Raw genomic sequence first — 18,292 nt, forward strand, 5'->3', positions numbered from 1 at the left:
TGTGTTCAGTAAATGTGGACTTTTACAGTTTTTAAGACCAGAAACCAAACTTTTCTTTGTGTTTTGATCCTTTTTGAAGAAGCTGCGTGTGGAGAACAGAATGTTGCTCCTGAACCAAACTCCATTGAAAAAACACTGCATTTCAATGTTTGTGTTTGAGGAAGATGTGAAACTGCTGAACGACGGACATGGACGTTAACAGCAGCTGATTATTACTGATGATTTTCAGCCGTTCCACCACATGAACAAAAGTCTAAAAACTGAACGGATCCAAATGTTTTGCAGGAACACAGCGAGTTCCCGCTGGTCCAAAGTGAAGCTGCTGGGTGTAGTTTGCTGTGTGTGACTCAGATTGGACTTGTTGTGTGTTTCATGCTGGATTTGTCAGTGAATGAAAATCCTTTGGTCACGCAGCTCAGATCCATCCGCCTCAGGGGATCCAGCTGTGTCACAATGATCACTGGGATTTTGGTTGTAAACTGAGGAGCTTGTTAATGAATTAAGACTCTTTGTTTTATTCTGAAAAGCTGTTTGTTCTTCCTTTGAATCAGCAGCAGCTCCTGTAAACCAAACTGGGCTGACCTTTGACCCTGTTTCCTGCGCTGGCTTCTTCAGGTCTGTTGGTCCAAACAGATGAAATATCTGAAGAGTCACGTGACTTTAGTTTTGACTGTAGATGTGCTCACGTGATTATGACATCAGCATCTCCAAACAGGAACTGACAGATTTTTTTTTCTCGTAAATATAAAATCCAGATTTTGTAGTTATCCAACTGTTTTCTTTCTTCTGTTTTCCTTCTTTCTTACTTTTTGAGGTTTTTCTCGTACTTGTGACGTTTTCTTCAGACGTGTTGAGGCTTTGAACCGTTTCTGAAACAAACTGGACTCCACCGACTGACTCGCGGGTTTAAGGTGGATGTTGGCATTCGCTGCAGTTGGCCTGCAGGTTCAAATGTTGTCAATCATGTCTTATGTGAGGGACGTCCTCAGTTCTTTGGGGTCTGAATCAGTTTGTTACCTCAGTCAGTCCACCTGAACTAAAACCTGGTCTTTGTTTCCTCAGATCTGAGTCCGGTGGGTTCGACCAGCAGCTCCAGGAGCTTCGTCTGCAGTCAGTGTGGGCGGTCTTACCGCCACGCCAGCTCCCTGCTCAACCACAAAAACAGCCACAAGACCGGGACCTTCTTCTGTAACTCCTGCCAGAAGGAGTTCCCCAACCTGATGTCTCTCAAGAACCACCGCCGGATCCACACCGAGCCCAAACGCTATCAGTGTCCCGACTGCGGCAAGTCGTTCCGGGTGTCCACGGCGCTGATCTGCCACCGCCGCATCCACACCAAGGAGAAGCCGTTCCCCTGCCAGCAGTGTGACAAGCGCTTCTCGTCCCGGTCCAACCTGAGGCACCACATGAAGGTGCACTGGAGGGGTCCGCCGCTGTCCAGAGGGACATCATCCGCCTTCCTCACTGTCCCCTCCAGACCTTTCGTCTAAACGTCCAGTTGGGCTCATTCTTGGCCTCATGGAGGTCCTTAAACCGTCTGGACAAGCACAACAACCCCAGACCACATCGTCCCTTGAGGAAGACCACAGGGTGTGTGGAGGGGTTCAGGTTTAACTCTGAGAAGAAACTGAAGACTGAACACTTCATGTTGAATCCAGAATGGAGTTCAAACATCAGACTTCCTGCTGCAACGACAGATTTTTGATTATTGTTCTAAATGTTTTCAGTAACTTTTGTCACCGCTGAAGCTAAAGACGGAAAAAACACTTCACAGCACCAGACTTTCAGCGTTTTCCAAAAATTCCCAAATTTCTTTCTTTCTTTTTTTTTTTTTTTTTAACATTGATCAAATGATATTTAGTTTGCACATCACTTTTCTTCACAGACAAAACTTCAAACTTCATGAATTCAGACTGCTGGTTGATTTGAATTCTATAAATTTCAACATGACGTGTTTATTTTTCAGTTTCTTAGATGATTCAAATCCTGACGTCCGTCTTTCTCAAACATAAAGACTTTTTCAGACTTTAATGGGAAGCCTGGAAACTAAAGCTCCTTCAGTGTCCTGTTTGTCCTCTGAGCTTCTGACTTTCTGTCCATCGATGGTAAACAGAGTTTTTGTCTCTGTTGTCCTTTCCGGTTTCCACTGGTGGCAACTGGTCCTCTGTTTTCCCACTGGCAGTGAACTAGTCAGCCCAGTTGTTGGCATCTTGCTGAACTGAGCTGGATGCTGGAGGCCATTAAAGACTTCTGGCCCCTCTGCAGAAAGCACAGGTGGATTATGGGTCTTGTATTCTTCCCACTACCTCTTCGTCTGAGTCTTCTGCATTAGCTCCAGTTTGTTCCTCTCATATAATCACTGTTTCTGCATGTGAGACGTTTCCATTGAAGGGACAGACGTGAGCTTCAGCGGAGACAAAGCAGCAGCTTCTTCAGCTCCTCATGTCCTCTGCAGAGACTCGTGGATCAGATGTTCACTGCGGGTGGAGACGAGGCCTTTGGAAAAGTCCTCCACAGAGAGTCAGGATTCTTTCTTTGGAAGTAAAACGGCAGCTTGTTTCATTCATAAAGTCATGGGACAGAAACTGGAGCTTGAGGCGTAAATGATGTGTTTAGAAGCTTTCTCCGTCCTGTCCATGATGTGTTCAGGTTCAGCGTTAGGTCGTGGTCCTGAGTGTCTGTTTTCACTGACACAATAAATAATGGAACAGACTTCCTGACCTGGAGGACGCCGACGGGGACGAACAAACGAGGAGATTTAATGTTTTTTATGCCGCAGAGGATAAAAACTGTGTTCCTCTTCTTCTGTTGACATTCACACTTAGAATGAACTCATGAAGCAGAGCGAAAATAGAGAAAAGGTGTTTTTGTGGGTGTTCAGATACCTTCAGGTCAGCCCAGAAAAACCTGTAAAAGTGAGCTGCACCGACGGGAATCAAGCCGGTTAACTCTTGATTGATGATTGACATGTTGAAGATCTTCCTCTGAGGGAGCGTTGACTCGGCCGGTGGAAGGACACCTCCGTGGGACGTTCATGGACGATCGTTCGCAGAACGTCTGGTTCTTTGTGGACCTTTAGTTTGACAGTTTGTGTCGCTGCCACGTCAGAGCCAATCAACACGTTTCTGTTGCTCTTCAGGCTGATTCAGTCTGTCTTTAACGTTTTAACAGCACCAACATTAAACCATCATCTACGGAAGTCCGTTAATGCCCTGAGAGAAAAAATTCACCACGTTTTCTTTATTATCATACGTTTTAGAATCCTATAAAAAAATTCCCATAATCACGGTTTAGTATAAATATGAAATAAATACATTGTTCACGTTTTCTTTTATTCAATCTAATGTTTGTTTACAACTTTAAATATTTGTAGATTACCTTGAAGTTGCTGCCTGTGTGAAAGCTGCGATATGAAAACATTTGACTACTAATTCTGTTGTCAAAGTTATGACATGTCACAATTTCGACTTCCTGTTTTAAACTAAATCAAGACATCAAGTTTGACAGAACAAGAGTTTCTTTCATTTCTGAAAATTTCATAATTCATTCGGTGTTATCTCATAGTCATGAGAAGCTAATCTCAGTTATGATACGTCACGACTGGCAGGAACTTCCTGTTGCTAACTCGTCAAATACGGAAGCTTTTTTAGTGGCCGTACGCTTTAAGCTATGTCTCTCTGAGGATCAGTTTTCAGTGTGCAGCCACAGTCAAGCTAGCAATAGTAAATGATTTGACTGAAAATAAGTCCGTCAGTTAGATGCCTGAAGTCACGTAATGTAAGTTCAAGAGACGTGAAGCGACTCTGGTCTCCTGGATGAAAGTCCTGCGTCTGACGCATCCAAACAACCCCGACCTGTCGCTGTCACTCTTGATGCTACGTCACCTGATTCAGAACATGAAAACATTAATGTGGAGGACGACCTTCAGCGTCACAGTTTGAAGTGTAGAGCCGCTGACCGAGCCGCCATATTTGACGCGTTGAAGGTGAGAACGGACTGAAGAAGATCACCACCTGACCAATGGTGACAGAAGAATGGGTCCCCGGGCGCCGGTCTGGCTGCCCACCGCTCCTGGTCTGCCGCGGAGGAAGGACGACCAGGATGGGTCAAAAGCGGAAGACAAATTTCACCTCCGTGTGCTGTGCGCGTGTGTGTGACAATAAAGGGGAATGTCTCCCCCTGATTCTTCTTCTTCTAAAAAGAAAGATCAACTGATCACAAACATTTCAGATTTGATAGACATCTGACGACTATGAGGCAGTTTCTCCAAATGACTGAATGAGAGTCAAAGTCGTCACTGTGAAAAGAAAAAAAAACTCTTAATAGTAAAAAACTTTAAGTTGGTGGATTTTTGTCTTCTTCAATTGGCGTTAATGAGCTTCAACAAGATGGCGGCCTGGAGTGAAACACTGGGACTCTTCACTCAATGTGAGACCCGATCGGTCGTGGATTTCTTTCGTGGACAAAGCCGATGTCGGGAGCCATGCGGGTTTGTCTCCGAGAGAAGTCCTCATGGACGGACTTCAGGCTGGTGGAGCAGCATCAGGACAGTCCAAACGTCGGCATTTTGGCCTCCGCCCTCCTCCTCACGCCTCCTGTTTGCATTTCCTGTTTGTTTCCCAGACATCTGGACTTCCTGACTCTGCCTGACGGCTCACGTGTGGAGTCAAAGGGTTCAGACTAAAGACAAGGAGAATCTATCAACGTAATGATGTGATGATGATGATGATGATGGTGATGATGATGGTGATGATGGTGATGATGGTGATGATGATGGTGATGGTTGTGTGTCTTCTGCTTTCATGTGGTCACAATCTGCAGCTGCTTTCACACACAGGAAACATTCAGAGGAGGCTTGGTGTTTCTCCTCTTCACGTTTATCCTATGAAATCATAAAAAGTGACAAACAGCTGCAGCAGCTGTGACGACCATTTTGTGTCCCGTCCTCAAACCTTCATTTCTACCACGTTTTCTCCTATTATGACATATTTGTTGTCCCATAGTGACAGGACGAGGGTCTGGTGATTCTGTAACCATGATTATTATTATCATTCCCATCATGATTATTATCCTTCGCTGTTGCTTTGCGTCTCTGGGAGGGATCTGCATCCTGATATTGTGTCTTTCCTCTTCTCTCTCTGTCTCCTATAAATTTGAGAATTTATTATTAGGAAGAAAAAAGTTTTTGTCATTCTGAAATCTGCATCTTTATGAGAGACATGTGAGAAACGTCTTCATAATTCCCGTAATTCCCATAATTAAGGAGAAAACGTTGAAAAAGTGAATGAACAGACTGTCTCCTGTGAAGTCTTTCATGAGACGTCACGAGGACGACGTCACAGTGGAGAGACGTCCTCACCTGTAACGAACTCAGAAGGTTTTTGCCTTCGTTCAAACTGACACAAAGTGAACCTGAGCAGAGAAAACGTTCCTCTGAGACTCTTCTGTTCGGTTCGGTTGGGGATGCCAAACGGTGCACATGAAAGCAGCGTGTAGAATCGTAGCCGTAGACTCTCGATGCTCGTCGGTTAGCGGACGTGTCGTCGTTGTACCTCTGTGTGAACTTTTCTATACACAACCAATAACCGTCTTTACTTCTACTCATGATCCGCTGATGTTAACCATGATCACAAGCAGCCGTTGGTGACAGAAGGTGGGACCAGGACCAGGACCAGGACCAGGACCAGGATCAGGACCAGGGAGCCTCAAGCGTCGACGCGTCACTAAAAACAGAAACTCTTGAAGTTCTTCTTCTTGGTGGTTCTTTGTCCTGAAACAGAAAATCCTGAAAACTACAACACACACTGTAGTTTATTCTGACTCACACACACACACACACACACACACACACACACACACACACACCGTCCTGCTGCCACAAACACTCACTGCAGCACCACATATGGATTCATCCGCCGCTGAAAATAGTCCCATCAAATGCTCTCTTTCCTCCTGTTTGTCTGACAGGAAGTGAGACAGGAAGTGAGACAGGAAGTCAGACTGGAAGTGAGACAGATGAGGGACAGACGAACACGTTGTTGCTTTGAGTCTAAACATTTGCTTCAGCAGCACGTCATATTAAAGGTCGTTCAGTTCAGTTTGCACCTGACCACGCTCACCTGCTCAGCCAGGTGAGCGTGGTCAGGTGGGTCAGGGCTCCCTGTGGGTCCTGGTGCCCTCACAGCAGCCTGAACTGCTGCTGGAAGGGTTTTGTTTCCGTGTCTGTGTCTGACATCAAATCAAACTGGGACCTTCAGAAAATGTGACAGCACAACACTCCTGTCTGTGAGAGGATCTTTGTCAGAGAACAGGAAGTCATCAACACCTGACGACTTCCACCTGCTCAGGCTACGCCTCAGGTGTATAAGATGGTGGAATTAGTCTGTCTCTGTCTGTCTGTCAGTCATGGGGCATTTTGTTTGGTTTGGCTGGTTTTGGTTTGTTTGTTGTTCACTTCATGTCTTTTCCATCGCACGTGCACACACACACACACACACACACACACACACACACACTGATATGTTTGGTTATATTTGGGTTAAAATAGATATTAGGTTAGCTGGTCTTTCATTTCTTGTCCCACCTTTGAGACGCTGGTGTCAGTGACATCATGAGAGACGTTTCTTTAAAGAGTCAAATGTGGAAGAAAGTGTTTGATAAAAATGTGTTTTAACAGGAGATTTAATCTCCGTCTTCAGACAGCAGAAATAAAGTCAAAACACATTTGAAATAAGACAACATGGAAGTCAAACACGAAATGAAGAAAAATGTGAAATATTGATCATGTGAGTGAAATTCCAAACTTCATCTTACTTTAAATCTGTATTTCAGACAGAAATGATCAGATATGAGCTGAAATGATCCTGAGAACAAAGTTAAAAACCAGCTGAATGGTGTTTTCATGCTGTCCTGAAGCTGCTGTCTGTCCTCCACGCTCGTCCTGATGCTTCATCTCGTCTCCTCATCGTCGTCTCCTCATCTCTGTGACGAGACGTCGACCCGAAGTCAAACACTCGATCTTTAACATTCGACTGTTTCTTCAAACACTGAAGGTTTAACGTTTCTGTGTGAATGAACTCGAAGCACCAAGAACAAACGCTGATGTTTTGTGAGTTTGAGGAAGAAGAAGCTGCTGTTTGGTCTCCGTCTGTCCGTCTGTCCGTCTGTCTGCTGCTTCTCCCACTTTGTTCTGTGTTTTTATAAATAAATCCTGTTTCTACACCGTCTGCTGCTCCGAGTCCCCTCAGTTCAGCCTTTGGTCCTTTTCTGAACATCGTCCTCAGCAGGTCTGTGTCCGTCGTTTGTCTGCTCGTAAAACTCACCTGATGTCCACCGGCTCGAAACCAGCGAGCGTCTGGAGGTGAACCTTCACGTCATCAGAGGCCGGCCTTCACTCACGAGCCGAGAAACGCCGTGACGATGAGGGAACGAGTAAAGACACACGAGGCAGCGAGTACACTGAACAATCCTTTTCTTTATTCATTTTTTGTTATCATTTCAATATGTCTGTCAGGGTTTGTTTTTTTTATGTTTTTATTTTAAATTAAAATTTTGACACACTTATAAAAGACAGCATCTGCATAGAGTTGTCATCTTAAAGATCCATGGGGGGGGGGGGGGGGCGAGAGAGAGAGAGACGGGGAGAGAGTGGGGGAGGGAGGGGGGGAAAGTGGGGGGGAATACTGGCACGTCACATGAACTAAACAGAACAGCCAACAGCAGTACGAGAGTGGGGGAGGAGGGGGAAGACGGGGATGGGGGGGGGGGTATTTTTCAGAGGGGAGGGGTGGGGGCGGGGGGACAGATCGCTTTTACATTACGCTACGCACACATACACACACACAAAAAAAACGGGACACAAGTTGCATTTCCAGTCAAAGTTGCGTCTGAGGCGCGATGGCTCTGTCCTCTTCCTGTTTCCGTGTTTTTTACGTTTTGGAAAGATTTTTTCTAACCTCACGTCTCTCGCCTGCCGTTTTCCCCGAGATAGCGCCTGTCTCTATTGGACGTCTGCACTCAGAAACGAGGCCTGTCCCTCCATCTGGACGCTCCGGAGGGCCTAAAGTGGGCGATGTTGTTCCTGCAGGAGGTCTGAGCCGAGCGCCGGCCCGAGCGCCTCTCGCCTCGTAAAGACGCCCTTGTTTCTCAGTATATTGCACGCTTTGTTACGGTTGGCCTGTGTGAGGCTCGAGACCGGGTCTGAAATGAGGTGGCGCCTCTGGGAGGACCGTGGTCCTCGATCCTGTCCAGGGCCCGTTTAAACCGTGACACCGTCTCCTCTTCAGAGAGCCACAGCTACGCTAAATCTGCAGCGACGACGTTCAGATCCAGTTTTGACCTCTCGCACCTCAACATCTTTGAGAAACTGAAGCCGAGACCTTCTCCAGGAACCAGATGAGGACTAAATGATGGAAACAGCCACGTAGAAGGAAGACTGCGGTGGCGTTCTGAGGGACATGGACACGACTGAGCGGACGCAGAAACACTGATTTTAAAACTGGTCTGTGGCCTTTTTCCAACAGCATTTTAAAGCCAGTGATCCTGAGCCATCGACTCACAATGGGACGGAGATCGCGTTAGCCTAAACACGCCTCTGGACGACAGGACTCAGATCTGTTTGTGGTTCCACTGACGGGGTCAGATTGTGGTTTGATTGTTAACATGCAGACCAAAGAGACGGTAGTTAGAAATCAGATCTTGTGTGTCTTACATCACGCACAAACAAAGATGAAGGCTGATGGACGACTTGAGAAGCATTTAGCTTCTAAAAGCAACTTCTTGGAAAACTTTCCACTGAATCTTCATGGTGGGACCAGTTTTTTCTCACTGCTTGATGAACGTTAGCAGCGTGGCACTGCGACGCGTCTCAGAGCTGCTCATGCCAAACTGTAAACGCAGGCTATCAGGGTACTTGCATTTCAGGATCTGGCTACTAACTAGCAGGGCACATCTGTTTTTTTAGGACTTTTTTTTAGGGTGCAGGCTAAACTCTGGGGAAACAGGCAGGTAGACCAAGTTTTAGGTAAGTAGTTTGGCTACCTAGCTATGGTTGAGAGACATAGATTCAGACAGAGAGAGAGAGAGTTCGGAAACTCGCTAACAGGGCTTCCGAAATGATCGGGGCGTGGCCTGGAAAGCCCTGTGGGCGGGGTTAATTTTCCTAATATGGAGGGAAGCACTTTCATCAGAGGAGCCAGTGGGTGGAGCCTCTGGAACTGGGGTGATGGATGGAGGTGTGGTTGTGTCTGTGTTTACACCAAAAAGCCAGAAATTTGTCAAATACCTGCTGACACACGTTGTCCTTTCATTCCTGTCTCAGTGGATTTGTCCTTGTTTTAGACAGAAATGAAGAGACAAAGAAAAGTACGACGGTGCATCTCGGGGGCGTCCCACGACGAGAACACGCCATCATACGTCTTCTTTGTACGCGTGTGAAACTCTGATTGGGCAGGCTGGTGTAAACGCGGCGTCTGAACTGAAACATGGCGGACGAGGACGCTGGAAGCTATGTTTCTCGTTCTCTCTGCTGTCGTCTCTCACCCACACCGAAAGAATTAAAGGACTGACGAGATGGGAGGTGGAGGGGCGGAGGTGAGGACTGGTGGTGTTTGAGGGGGAAGTGAAGTGGCAAAAAAGGACAGAGATCGAACTACTTGTCAACTTTGACGGGAATAGATATCTCAGTAGATTTATACATAGACATGCAAGTCATTTTTTCTCTCTTTGAAGTTATTTACAATAATTACATAACACAAAGAATCCAGTTTCAGTTTGACAAAATTGCGAGCATTCAATATTACTACTATTATTTATGATAACATAACTCCTTTTGTACTTCTTTAAATCATTGCTATTATAGAATCGTCATAACTTCCCTTTTTTAAAGTTTTTATGTTAGTTTGATCACTTTGTGTGAAGCCGTTCGTTCTCCTTCTGGGTTTTTGCAAATGTTTTACTGCATTTTTATTTGTTATTTATGGTAATAATAATAATAATAACAATAACAATAATAATGATAACAACAATGTTGTTTTCTTGACTTTCCTACTTGCTATGGCAGAGACCTTGTGGGCGTGGTCTGTTTTCATAGCCCCTCCCCCTGACTCATCCCACCCCTCCCACTAGGGAAAAAAACACTGATACAAACTGAAATACTGTCTCGTACGACGGAGAGAGCAGAAGGACGTATGGGTGGAGCCTCACATCAAAAATCAGAAACCACAATTAATATCAAATCGCAGCTGCAACTGCTGCCAAGAGCAGGTCGAAGCCACGGCACGCGAACAAACGACGCTGCCGCTGAGCGTCACACAGAGCAGGGCACTGAACAGGATTTGGTTTGTGAAAATTGTTTCAGGAAGACAAAAATCATCGTAGAGAAGAGTTTAATCGTCCGACAGCGGAGGAACAAAAAAGCACGACCAACTTGAGTCCTCACAGTCTTTGAACTCGGTGTCTGTTGAGTCCAAACGTGGAAGACAGACACTCGTCTGCTGGTTCACACTGAAAAACTCGTTTGCAGAAATACCTGCAGGGCGTACTGCGCCGGCACACGGTTTGTGTTAAAACCACCTCAAACCGAAGGAACTACAAATCATTTTCAATACGTGTGTGAAACAATACGCCAAGTTACTTCTACACACAGGCTAAAGGCTAACAGCTAACAGCTAACGGTAAGTCAATCTTTGGAGTCTTGGCGTCGCACCCAAACTCCCTCCCGATGATTTTTTTCTGCTTTCTGTACCCCGCTCTGACGAAAACTGTACAGCCAACAGAAGCAGGAAGGCTACAGAGCCACATACAAACAGGTATAGAAATGCAGTATATATGTATATACACATACACACACACACACACATATATGTGTGTGTATGTGTATATAATCTTCCCTATATATGTGACTTCAGTTGACAAGGCTGCAGTCCTTTCTCACAAACAGGAAAATGCTCACTGTAGGTTTACCAGAGCTAGCGAGCAAGCGCTGAACTTTAGCTCACGATGTTTTTTCCAGTCACACGTGCTGCAGCTGCTCAACAGTCATTTGGAAGTGAAAATGTTTGTTGTGAGACCATTTAGAAGTCTTAAATCAAATTCTAAGCTAACTGCTCGCGGGAACCGCTATCGCAGCCGCCTGGACGGATATGTTGAGCCTCAGGCGAGGTCTGAAGTTTGGAGAATGAGTTGAATAAATCCCTCCTGTTCATAAATGGCTGTTACACGTAGCAGCCTGATTCTTTAGTCTTTATGTCCGCTGGCTGGTCATGTGCTCAGATTGCAGTCAAGGTCACGAAGAACCAAGTAACTCTGCAGCAATGAGGACAATTACAACAAAGCACTGTTAGCGAGCACTGCTTCTTCGTAATGTACCACTGACTGTTAATTTGATCATTTGCATTACCAAACCAAACGATTCCAGACTGTGGACAGCAGCAGGGAAGAAGCTTTGCTTGGTTGGCTTTGACCCTTTAGCTGTGAGACAAGATATTTAGCGACTGACTAGCTAGCAAAACCTTGAAACCTGCAGGGCAGCATTGATCCTGTAGTGTGAACACAGAGACCGATAAACAAGCTGTACACACCAAAATAACAAGAATAACAGCAATTCATAAATAGAAGAAGAAAGCACCACCGTTGTCTCCGTATATGCCTCAAGTGGAGGAAAAGCCTATATATGCTCATTTTTTCAAAGATGATTATGCATCATATTTTTCCACTAATCAGATCACAAACTAACACCTACAGGTGGAAAAGAAAAGAAAGGGTGTGTGGAGGCAGACATCGTTGTTGAGATAACTATTGGATAGCTTCGTCGCTTTGATTGGCGGACAGACCAACATGCAGTGAGGGCTGGTGGTGGGCAGGGGGGCTGGGCTTTTATCGTTACGGTAGCACTTGATGTTGTTTTTATTCTGCATTTTTTCACCGTTTGTGACGAACATCTCAGTGTAAACTTGACTCGCGTTGTGCTCTTTGATATTAGTGGCGAACATGTTGAGAACACATGAGGGGAGGGCAAAAAACGCTTTGGTTTGAATTTTAATAAGTAGAATAATAACAGTGATCATGGCGTCCATAAATATGTCTGATCTCTTATTTCTTCCCATCTGTCACAATTTTCCATAAAAACAAAGCGGAGTTCATCAAACAGCTGCGACCCGTGGACCTGCGATCGGACGCTTCGCACATCAAAACAAACTCGTGCTGCTCCGACACAAACACGCACACGTTCACGCATTTCTGCACGGATCTGGTTTCACTGAAGAGGAAGGGAGGCATGCTGCACACACAGGAGGCCGGGTGGATGGCAGCCCACACTTTTCATGCTCAACAATAAGTCACATTTGTGGGGACAATTCCTCCACAGAAACACAACACTAATGCAACAGTGGAAGCAAACAAGCAGAGATCAGTTGATAACGTGGCGTGTGACCTAGCGGAAGGTTTGGAGGTCGATGTCAGGGGTCGTGTGGACGGAGGATGGCTGAAGTCAACGGCAGCGTATTTGACAATTTAGTCTTTGACAGGCTCACACTGAAATCAACCTGCTCTTGAACAAAACACCCTAAAAATCCAGTTACTGTTCCAACAACATCACAAACAAAGCACACGTTGACCTGTAACGCCAGCGCGTGTCTAACTTCAAAATAAATGTTAGAAACGGAGAAAGCAGATTAAGTAAGAACGTGTAAAGTAGTTAGCTAACATGCTAACCAAAGACAGGTCCGATGAGCGGTAAAGTGCACGACGTGGAGGGCAGGTTGGGGTGGGGTACAAAAAACACCATCATGCAAACTCCACAACGCTTTGCATGCCTTTTTAATTATTATTATTATCATTATTACGCATAACGGGATGGGCGGGGTCTGCTGGGGAAGGGAAGGGGCAGACTCCCGATCCTCAACGTCGTCTTTGTGTACAGCCAAACAACTACGACACAAATGAGAAGACAAAAGGACAGGGGACGGACACTCTGACCGACGTCCTAACCTTCACCGAGTTGTATAATTATCAATAACTTCAATGCCTTTATGGTTTTGTGACGTTTGTCCATGTTTTCTTTGCAAAGAGGATGGCGGCAAGGCCCGATGGACGCTACAGAAAACACACAAACATATGGCAAAAAACATCAGCATCAACAAGCTGGCTGGTGCTACGACGGCATCCTCACATCACCGATTTCTATCCGCCGCCTAACCATCGCAAGACTACCGCGACGACCGTGACGTCACCTTGACAACCATCGACCATCATGAACATGTAACTGAATTCAATACAGTGTGGCTGACTTCATGACTGAGTGGCAGGTGATGAACGAAGCACTGGGATTGGTGGAGGTAACATGTATGGACTTTGAAAACAGCCAACAGACAAATCACCCTTGTTTCCCAAATTTCTCATTTGCCTCAACACACATGTGAAATGTCCAAAATGAAGCAAAGCTCTAAATGAGTCTATAGACACCTGGCAAATGTAGTTAGAACAAGCATCCTCGGATTTAATTGATGGGGGCAAACATAATTTGACATTTAATCTATTTGTGGACAGATTCAGTGTTTGCACTACAGTCTAAAACAGCAAAACTACTTAGAAACCACTGAGAAGACAGAATATAGCATGAACGTCGACAACACAACAGCAGAGAAAAGTGCTGAAATATTCTACATCTACTGACAATTCATTGAACAAACATCTATTGGATTTTGCTGCTTGGAGGGGTCGGGTGTGTTTGCTAAGCTTTGGTCAACACAGAAGTTCAGTTTTGGTTTTGGGAAGTCAAAGAAAAACATAAAAACTCCCACCTGCTCTCTTCTCCAAACCTGAGGCTAAAATCCTCGTCCTTAATTTAATGTAGCGACTACACGGCATCACAGACATCTACAGCTAACAACGCTAACAGCTACGACTCCCGAGAAAACACGTACTCAACAATGTCCTCGTGTCTACACGTCGCTCCGGCAACCACAAGCATCCATGACGAGCAGCTAACACGACCAAACGTTCGTCACGCCGTGGCTCCAACTGTCTGCTAACAACACTTACGATCAACCATCCCGTTAGCTTCCTGTCGGAGCGCAGCCTTCCACAGCGACAGAGCTTTGACTTTTTCTTAAAGAAGCAGATATTTTCTGACCCAGTCGAGCCTGAAAGTGTCTCAACTGTCGTTCACTGAACACAAAATGAATTAAAGGACTTTCACTGTGGAAACGCTGAATGCCAGAAACAACTTTGCAGCCCCTAAACAGTGAGCTAGCTAGCTAACACGTTTTCTGCCAAATGAAACATAACTATAAGAAACTGACTTTATTCCTTTGACACAAGCTGTGGTGCAGACTGACTCTGTGGAGTTTAAGGTGGCATCGAGTGATCGAGATGTGCAGGATCGTCCAGTGAAGGCCTCAACAGAAGCAGACGCACCTCCGTCTCACAGAGCCTGTGCACGGACAAACCTTCCTCCTTAAACCCCCCCAGTCTGAAACCACAGTCACAGTACTGTGCTCAACACACCCGTGTGTCTTCTGAACACATTAACAGCAATGAAAGAAAACATGCTTCTGTAGTGTGGAAATGTAACGCACGTCTGTACGTGTTGGCCCAGTGTGGAGGCAAAGTACTCAGATTACTCCGGTAACTGAGAGGGACTAACTGTGTTAATGTCATAACGTCAAAAAAGTGAAAGTCCTTCCTTTTTGTGCAGGCATACCGCTAACTGCTAATGCTAGCTCAGTCTAATACACAGGAAATACCTTTCAAAAACAATAATAATTATTTTCTTTGCATATATTGCCACGTTTGTAAAATGGAAATGCAAAATGAAATGAAACTGATTTGACCAAATAGCCCAAAAAACTTTCAACCATCATCAGCTGATGAAGACCATGAGCCGCAGTTAAAAGCTAGTCAGTCAAACTTGATGTTGATGTCAATCTCACTCTATCCCCAACGCTGGTCTGAACACACGGAAACAAGCAGCTTCAGCGTGATCTACGTGTAAAACGAGCTAATTCCATAGCATGCTAACTGACCCCGTCCAACGTTAGCGCTGGCGTGACGAAAGTTCAAAGTCTGTATGTTAAAGGGGAATTTCTGTGTGAGATGTATACATGAGGCGCTCATGCATGTGCTATGCTGTGAATGTATGTCCATGTGTGTGTCACATGTTCCACCTTCCACAGAGAAAATCCACCAATAGGAAAAGCCTCTCCTGCTCAGTAGCACCTGTGCAACTCAGGCATTTAAATGGTGTGAATCAAACATCACATTCCCCAAACACACAGTCAGGCAGGAGATGGAGGGACGCGGGGAGGAAACAGGCAAATGCTTCAAACCATACAGACTAAACAGTAACCGCTAAATGATGTCAGGCCGATACGTCACGGGACACGTCACGCACGCACTAAAACAGCAGCACCACGAACAACGAAGCAACAAACGTTCCCCATTAATAAACGAAAAAGCAACGTTACCACGACACTCAGGTGACCAGGGCACGCCGGCAGCTGGAGGTTTCGACATGTTCTGCCCCTCTCGTTTGTAGCTTGTTTGTTAGTTTTACATTGTTATGTTTAACTTTGTTTTCTTCTGTACTTTTTAATGTGTTCTCTTCATTTTTAAGAATCTTCCGGAAGAACGGCTGTGACAGCTTGGAGATGACACCCGGCCTTGACTACAATATTTCTACAGCGATCAGTGCGATGAGCATTTTGGTGCGGTAACATGAACCCCCGATTCTCATTGGCTATTTCAGGAGGAGGAGGCGGGACAAGTCGTCTTCCTCTTATCTAAACTGCATAGATTGACTGTCCGTCTCCTCCCACCCTCCTTTAAACCCTCCTCCTCCTCCTACCCCCCCTTCCTTCCCACCGTTCACCTGTCAGTCAAACGTCACGTATTCTGCCGCTGGCCAATCGAATTCAGCAGGAAAACCAGAGGCCCTCCCTCCCCCTGCTCTTTGGTTGGATAGGTGTGACAAGAAGGGGAGGTTGTTGTCGTGGAAACCTGCCACGTTGCGATGACACCCTCCCCCCCCCACACAGTGTCTTCCCAACCAATCAGCTGGCTGTGAAAACAGTTCAGTGGGCGGCGTGTCACGCTCTTTCTGCGTTGCTTTTTAAATGGCGGTGGCAGGTTGGACTTCGCCAGTCTAAACTAATTTAACAGACTGACTGAGGTGAATGACAGGAGCAAGCAACCAATGAGAGGTGGTCTAAAGAGGTGGCTGAGCCAACAGCGAGGTCGGTCCCTCCCTCCCAGAAACACGGGGACAAGGTTGGTTCTACCGGAGCCGCGGGCGCTCGTCCTGCAGGACAGCATTCCGGAACCTCCCGTGCTCGAACGCAGCTCTGCAGCTCCAGAAAGTTCTGACGGGAGCTGGAAGGATTTTTCTTTTCGGAGTCGAATGTCCTCCAGCGAGACGACGCTTAACTGGAAAGTGGAGCTCATGCATTGAAAAACGCGTTCTAGAACGTGCTCAGTCCCAGAAGCTCTGCCCGGAAATACACGTAAGAAAGTAAGAAAGAAGGAACGGTCGGCTCGGGAACGCTCGTCCTGCAGAAGTCACCCGGCAGCAGTCACCATCACTGTCCGGAGACTCTCGAAAAACGAAAGAAACTGTTAAAAAATAAGAAAAAAGGCATAACAAACAAACAAATAAACAAGTAAATGTCATATTATAGGTCATAATTTTTACAGGTAGCTAACCCATGTGTTGCTTCATATGTTCAATACATTTACATGTACATCTGTAATAAATAGTAGGTTTATTTGTACCCTCTTTTGTATACGTTATGTATTTAAGTCAGCTATTATGTGATGGCGTTTTTATTGTTTTTTTTGTCTTTGTTTTTTGAACCCCACCCAACCCCGCAGTGTTTCCTCTTATCTGTGATTGGATTGTTATCTCTTCCTAGCTGATTGGTTATCTGTCTTGCATTTGTGTTTCAAGTTTTTGTGTTGTTGTCGTTGGTGTTTCTTTTCTCTGCTGGCGGTCAGACGGTCGGTCGGTGTCGGTCGTCGCAGCGGCGGGAGGCGGAGCGTCTTAGAAGCCCAGCGTGCCGCCGATGGTTGATGCCAGGACCACACCCAGGATGACGCAGCAGATGATGATCATGATCTTCTTCTGCAGGGCGACAGGAGACACACGGGTTGGTACACGAGGACACGGACTAGAGAACTGCTTCACTGCATGTTTCCGCTGTGATTCATTTTGGTTCGTGCGGTCCAGCACACAAACAGACTCCAAGGCTCTACCACTGAACGTTTCTTACAGCGATGCATTCTGGGAGTCGCAATTGTCTTCTCTCCTAAAAAGAAGAGGTTACCTTGCGGGCCTGGCTCTGGTATTTGACGGCCTTCTTGGTGTCGGACACGGCTCGCTCCACGTAGTCCACGGAGTGTTCCACATTGTACTCAATTCTGTCAATCATCTCTCCCTGAAAACACACACATGCGTCGTAAAGTTAAGGCGTGACGTCCAGACGACCTCCAACACGCCGACTCTGATACCTTCTTGTTAACGCACCTGGCTTTCCACCAGCATGGCCATGTCGACGAACATGTCGTGCAGCTCGCGGATGCTGTTTTCCAGCTTGATGATCTCAGTGTGTCGGGTCTCGATCTCGTTCAGAGCCTGCTTGGTCATCTGAGAGTCCATTTTGATCTGCGGGAGACGAGGCGTCATCGTACAGTTTTAAAAGAAAACTACACAAAACAAATCCTTCATCAACAAACACAACAGATCATCATCACATCAACTTCATGTGCTCCGACGTCTCCAACTGTTTCCTAACCAGGACGACATCACAGTCGTACAGTGTGTCGTACTGGTACATGTGTCGTACTGGTACATGTGTTGTACTGGTACATGTGTTGTACTGGTACATGTGTTGTACTGGTACATGTGTCGTAGTGGTACACGTGTTGTATGTGTACATGTGTCGTACTTGTACATGTGCTGTACTTGTACATGTGTTGTGTTTTTCGTTTTCTGAGTGGTGCCATGACACCAAAGCGTTAACTTCACTGGTTGAAGTCACTGGTCAGTCCGCTGTGACATCACAGGGGGGCGTGGCTTCAACCGGAGGAGTTCAGCACAGCGTTAAGTGACAGCAACTGAACACAGCACCGGGTCATGTGACTCTCCTGTGCTAGTGATGGTGGTGTCTGCACATATGTGAGCTTTTAATTTGAAGGAGCCAACCATAGTGTGAGGTGACTCCATCAAAATAAGAGCTTGATGGTGCAGATCACAGATCCTCCCATCATCCTCCCTGCTGTCATGTGTTCTGATAATCAT

The 18,292-nt window shown here is 45.9% G+C and overlaps 2 protein-coding genes across 2 annotated transcripts in view; one reads left to right on the forward strand and one right to left on the reverse strand.

The window, feature by feature from the left end:
* The window catches only part of LOC143334550 (uncharacterized), a 28,893-nt gene extending 21,669 nt beyond the window's left edge, over positions 1 to 7,224 (forward strand). The window contains exon 5 of the mRNA XM_076753377.1: positions 1,063 to 7,224. Coding sequence (XP_076609492.1) covers positions 1,063 to 1,490 — 428 coding nt within the window. The 3' untranslated portion in view covers positions 1,491 to 7,224. The remainder of the gene's footprint in view (positions 1 to 1,062) is intronic.
* A 230-nt stretch (positions 7,225 to 7,454) lies between these two features.
* LOC143334565 (syntaxin-1B) overlaps positions 7,455 to 18,292 on the reverse strand; it is a 54,377-nt gene continuing 43,539 nt past the window's right edge. Inside the window, exons 8-10 of the mRNA XM_076753397.1 lie at positions 17,519 to 17,656; positions 17,319 to 17,429; positions 7,455 to 17,116 (exon numbers count right to left, since the gene is read on the reverse strand). Of these exons, the coding sequence (XP_076609512.1) occupies positions 17,036 to 17,116; positions 17,319 to 17,429; positions 17,519 to 17,656 (330 nt within the window). The 3' untranslated portion in view covers positions 7,455 to 17,035. The remainder of the gene's footprint in view (positions 17,117 to 17,318; positions 17,430 to 17,518; positions 17,657 to 18,292) is intronic.

The sequence above is a fragment of the Chaetodon auriga genome, chromosome 16, assembly GCF_051107435.1.
Source record: "Chaetodon auriga isolate fChaAug3 chromosome 16, fChaAug3.hap1, whole genome shotgun sequence".
In the NCBI taxonomy this organism is placed as follows: Eukaryota; Metazoa; Chordata; class Actinopteri; order Chaetodontiformes; family Chaetodontidae; genus Chaetodon; species Chaetodon auriga.